The sequence below is a fragment of the Ylistrum balloti genome, unplaced genomic scaffold, assembly GCF_031769215.1.
Source record: "Ylistrum balloti isolate Yb309-2 unplaced genomic scaffold, AGI_CSIRO_Ybal_v1 Utg370240, whole genome shotgun sequence".
NCBI lineage: Eukaryota > Metazoa > Mollusca > Bivalvia > Pectinida > Pectinidae > Ylistrum > Ylistrum balloti.
This window is the reverse complement of record NW_026782195.1, coordinates 1,913,754-1,919,196: the sequence shown is the minus strand read 5'-3', so window position 1 is coordinate 1,919,196 and position 5,443 is coordinate 1,913,754. Positions and strand designations below refer to the sequence as shown.

Below are 5,443 nucleotides of genomic sequence, written 5' to 3'. Positions count from 1 at the left end.
AAGTGAGATAGAGTCGAGCCAAACAATGAAGTAAACTGAATCATACAGCTGTTTTGTCCTTCTAGGACTCGTCAGTGAAGTCTAGGATATATTTAATTTTGATAGAATATATATTTAATACAGAATATATAGCAAGTAACACATTTACCGGTGTGGTTTAAAAATAATTCTCCTTTTATAGCAATGAGCGAAAATGACATGAAAGTTATTGTATGTCACTACCTCCAAGACATATCTATATTAAGAGTACACACATAATGAGTTATCAAAATTCTCAAACACCCCCAATCGGAGAAACGATCTTCAAAACGCGTGGTATTTTGAACACAACTCGCTTCTAGTAGACAGTTGCGCAAAAATGTCTTTGTTCGCTGAGGGTTGGGAAAATTTCACCGCCTTCGGTTATGACGTGTGCTCAATTATCAGATTGCTGAACATAAAATGAAATCGACTGTAGCAACAGGTAGCATATTAAGAACGGAGAACAACTGGAAACATCAATACCTATGCCTGTAGTGTACATAGCAGTGTCACATCATATATCAATTCATGAACTGTAGTGTCACTTCTTGAAAGGATCATTTATATTTGATTTCTGTTGCAACGTAAGTATGCAGAATTGTTACATTATGATGTTTTGTTCTTTATTTATACTTTACCAAAGTTTTTTCTTCTTAAATCATTAAATTTTGTTTCTCTTACAGATATTATAAATATGCATATCTTACACACATACGCCGGATATACCAGTGTTGTTTTCATCATCGCTCTGGCTGTCTGTTTACAAATACGTAAGTACGACTTGCTTATTCTTTTATAAATCAAATATTTTTAATCCAGTTTTTATGAATAAATTGGTGATAAATATGTGACATAAATGGTAAAATAGCTATCTTAATAATGTAAAACAGCAGGCGAAGAATATAGTTATATTGGATAATTTTTCATCCTGAATTTGTGAATTAGTCAGTCATAAAACTTATTTAAAAACTGGTGTCTATTAATCATATTGCTGGTAAAATAATTTCACACACGTGAACATTCGCTCTCCTAAGTATAGTTGTAAATACTAGCAATCAAATTAATTTGCTTTTTCACACATACGCTTCATTCTTTATAGGAAAGAATAAGTCTTACTAAAAAATAAAAACAATAGATTGGACGAAAAAAGAGAGCCTGTAAAACAGTTTTCGTTCTACACTGTAAACTATTCTAATAGAAAATTACATCTCGCAACGTTCTTAATACTGACCATTCTTTAAATATCTGCATTTGTTAATGATATAAACATCGATGTTGTTACAACCCTAACCACTGAGGATATTTATCCAGTTATGTACAAGTAATTATACATTGGCGTACAGGGGATTAAACAGCTTTACTGTTGGATATACAGTTCAGTACATACACTCACAAATCAGTCACACAAGTGATACCTCTGATCCCCCTATAGCTGACATTATCAACACCACAGGGGAATCTTGCTGGTTAGAAGGAAGGACTAGCCTCAACTAAATGGGACGACATGAATGGACATATACCTAATGTACTCGGACGATAATTCCTTATTTTATTGCGTTGATCCTCTTTACTCCTAATACAGACACATAAATATGCCACATCTAGCTCCAGTATTGGGTGAACTTAATGTCAAACATCCTTGTGGAGTTGATATTCTACAACGATAATGACAATGCTGGAAACTTAATCTTTGACCCCTCTTAGAAAAATATTGTTTTAAATTTCATTAATCCTTTTCCGTGTAAAAGCAATTAAAATTGAATTCTTTGTCTTGTGACATTTATTTTCTTTGACGCTTCAATTATGCTTCAATTCTAACCTATTTCGTTCGATAAACATAAGATGGACTTGGTTTGACTTTACCGAATTCGGCTCTTTTGCTTTTTTTCTCAGGGAACCAACAGCAGACTAACTTACACCGTACGCTCGGCAAAAATAAACGTATTCTGTTAAAATCATCTTGAAACTTGCTTGACTGCACGTCATATCTTATTTCATTCGAATAGTGGCACGATACAGAATATAAACATGTACTACACTTTATTTTAAAATTATCTGATATAAGGTTTGGCCTTGGTTACTTTGGATTATCCTCAGTCACCTGAAAGACTTCAAAATTTAGGCTCTTAGCAACACTGACAATTCCTGGACTAAACAGCTGTATGATGCAGTTTAAATCCTTGTTTGACTCTAAAGACTCTAACCTAACATTTACATTTAAAGGTGCTATTTTCTTGTGTGTAATTTGTACAATTGATAGGGCATTGACTTTGGTCATTGTGTATCGTCATCAGGTGTTAAGTGTAGGACTAAAAATCATTAGAATTGCCTACGAGTAGCTTATCCTGCTGACAGCCGACATCAATATCTCATTTGGTTCTCAACTCGATTACGGTAACATTAACTGTTAAAATTCAATCATCCAGATTTCAACAAACATTAAATGAGAAATGATATTAGATTATATTTTTAACATGCTAGATTTAATTATAGTAAACTGTTGCTAATGGTTTATCATAGCATTGTCATCACCGGGAGCAGCTATATCAAATAAGATTCATTCGTTATATGGTATGTGTCAGTGGTTCCTGTTTGGCAATTACATAACATATTACATTAGTGTGATTAAATCTATCCTGACTGATATTTCTCTATCTATTTCAGATTTTGCTGAAAGTCGGTCGCTTTCCACAGATGAATATTTCCCAAACACGATATTCAAAAGAAATTGTAAGTGTACACAGTACTGTAATAGATATTGCATGACCATGTTAAATATTGGTGTTCAGCAGATTTTCGAGCATTGCTATCATATTCGAGCACTTCTGTTGGGGAAAATTAAAGACCTTATGAAACTATCTATGATGTAAAACATTTCGAACAATACTTATAGAATATAACCGAATTAGAACTCCCTTTACTTGTGAAATTGTTTTAATCATTTCATTTCAATTGATGCGTTGATTATGCAAAGGTAAGGTGTATTTATCATATGGCTGCCTTGTTTTTCATATTATATGTTTCAAGTTTAGATGAAACACTCACAGATTGCATTGTGACGTGACATTGGGGACCATTGATATCATTACAATATATGCATAGATAACTGATCACGTGATTGATAAAAAACGGATTTTAAATTCGTTCTAATTTGACATGCGATTATAAAAAAAAATCGTTACATAATTATTACCATTTTTTTTTATTTTCGTCACACGTGTCCTAAAACTATTTGAGACTGGTTTCGTCAATCTTATATCAAATTCATGAAGTTATTTCTTGTCTGATGCTACACGTGTTACATGTATGATAATAACGATTGATTAACTTTAGATAGTACTGGATGTGAAGCCTTCATATTTGCGTTAGCATGTCCTTCGCATTAAGCTAGAATACAATAATTGTTAACATTAAGCATTAATATTATAATGCCATTAATTTCTACATAAAAATCCTGTGACGAAGCAATCGATATGTTGGGGTGTAAAGTGCCTCTCTTCGTGTCATTTTGTCAATGTCGGAGCAACTGTATTACCACAGAGACTTCATTAGAGAAATGCATAATGATTCACTTCAATCTAGTTTTAAGTTTCTGCTTTTCTTCTGCTTTTGACAGCCTGGTTTAGTAAAAAGTCAATGGAAGACTTACCACCAACTTCACAGAAACATGGTAAGTTGATATATTGCCATTTAAAAGTTATGTTAACAACATTAAACATCATGATACATTGCTTTCTCATTATTCTGTTTTAAAACATGATCCAAGTAAATAGCTTGGCTATATAACTTTAGCTGAGATATATTCTGTATATAAAGGATTTTCTAGGTGAGTCCTAAATACATTTTCATAAGCCGTTTTCGGACAAATGCATTTAATTTTGCATTTGCAACAAGAAAGGCAAACGTATACCAATGTGGTTGATGATTCGGAGCATGTGTTCCAACCCTTCGCACGCCAATCCCGAAGCAAAACTTCCTTGTTAGATATGTCGAAGGTGAAAATATTCTTAAAATCATTGCTAGTAATTTCTAGGCAGCTAAAACAGTTAGTAAACGTAGTATTTTTTAAAAAGGTAACACGTTCAAGTCTATTAAGTCATCAGGACATTTTTCGATCTTATCTTTGATTGGGACAAAGGACTACATATAGTTTCGCTCTTTTATGGAACAGAAGAAATACGTTAGATTCTACAACCGTTAATAATAAAGTTCACAAAGCACTGTATTTCCCTGTTACCATGGTAATGATATAAATAGTTGTCCCAGCTGCGGCGGTGACCCCATAAAATTACCATAAATTAAGAAGATCAATTTTTCATATTTATTCTCACTTGGTAACTATTGAGCGATTTCTGAACAAAGGTTTATACTTCTGATGGTTATAAGTGTCTGCATATTCTTATTTAATATTAAGTGATAATCTCTGTAACCAAGGGAAAACTATGCACGAACCTGACAAAATGTACTTATTATATCACTTTTCATGCAAATCTTAGTGTATTTTTATGAAAACCATGGACAGCCAAATAAATGTTTTCAGAAAAAACGGGAAGTCTGTAAAATTGCAAAACAGGTATTTCAAAGTTTGGTCAAAAGCGTTAGTGGCCCCTCTCCTCTCGATCACTTTTTCTAGAAACATATAAAACACAAAGAACATTTCATCTGCTAATATTTTATTGATACAACTTCCTTTTTTCCGCGTTATTTTAAGCCAAATTAATGAATGATATTCATAAAATGTTTTGTATTTTTTCAGATGATATCACTCCAATGCAAGTGAAAACTGGCTGTGAAGAAGCTCTCTCTGTATACAGTAAGCACCTTTCAATACTTGTAGCTTGTGGAAATATCGAAATTACCGAATTATTGATCGCATCTGAATAAACATATAGTCTTTAATGCATCAAATTTATCGCTTTAAGTATTACTGCTAGTTTGGTTATAAAAGAGATCAGACAACACATATCTACTATATAAGAAAGTGATATCATATAAGATAGTGGTTAAAAATGTATAACGTATGTATTCATCAGCCTATATATAGTTTTGTTTTTTTCCAGGGTGCTATGCTGATATGTGCGTACCGGAATTTGTGGAGTGCTCGAGGACGTCTATGAGTAACGATGTGTATGAAATGTGCAAGCTGGAACACAGCATGTGCGCGTCTCGATGCTTTAATGGTTCTGGACCGGAACTGGAAATAAAATGACACCTCTGAAAAGTTTAATGCTTAGCAGAGAATTTATTTCACAGAAAGCTGACATTTTGCAAATATTTTCCTCTCAGAATTAATACATTATAAAGGTTACTTCATCTTCCTCCCACTGTATAGTCATGTCAATAAAAGTGTATATTTTCATATGCAGTACGTTTGTAAGTCGTCCTGTGTTTCCTGTAATCAAACAGAATAACAGCAAATAAT

The 5,443-nt window shown here is 33.0% G+C and overlaps 1 protein-coding gene across 1 annotated transcript; it reads left to right on the top strand.

Moving 5' to 3' along the window:
• Positions 1 to 715: 715 nt before the first annotated feature.
• Positions 716 to 5,230, top strand: LOC132552168 (uncharacterized). The gene is made up of 5 exons (XM_060216312.1): positions 716 to 791; positions 2,686 to 2,751; positions 3,638 to 3,691; positions 4,778 to 4,834; positions 5,082 to 5,230. Exons 1-5 carry the CDS (start codon positions 716 to 718, stop codon positions 5,228 to 5,230), a joined length of 402 nt encoding a protein of 133 aa, XP_060072295.1.
• Positions 5,231 to 5,443: the final 213 nt, after the last annotated feature.

Coding starts and splice junctions, on each gene's coding strand:
- LOC132552168 (XM_060216312.1), top strand. CDS start 716: ATGCATATCTTACACACATACGCCGGATATACCAGTGTTGTTTTCATC. Junction 2,752..3,637: donor CACGATATTCAAAAGAAATT/GTAAGTGTACAC, acceptor TGCTTTTGACAG/CCTGGTTTAGTAAAAAGTCA. Junction 3,692..4,777: donor ACCAACTTCACAGAAACATG/GTAAGTTGATAT, acceptor GTATTTTTTCAG/ATGATATCACTCCAATGCAA.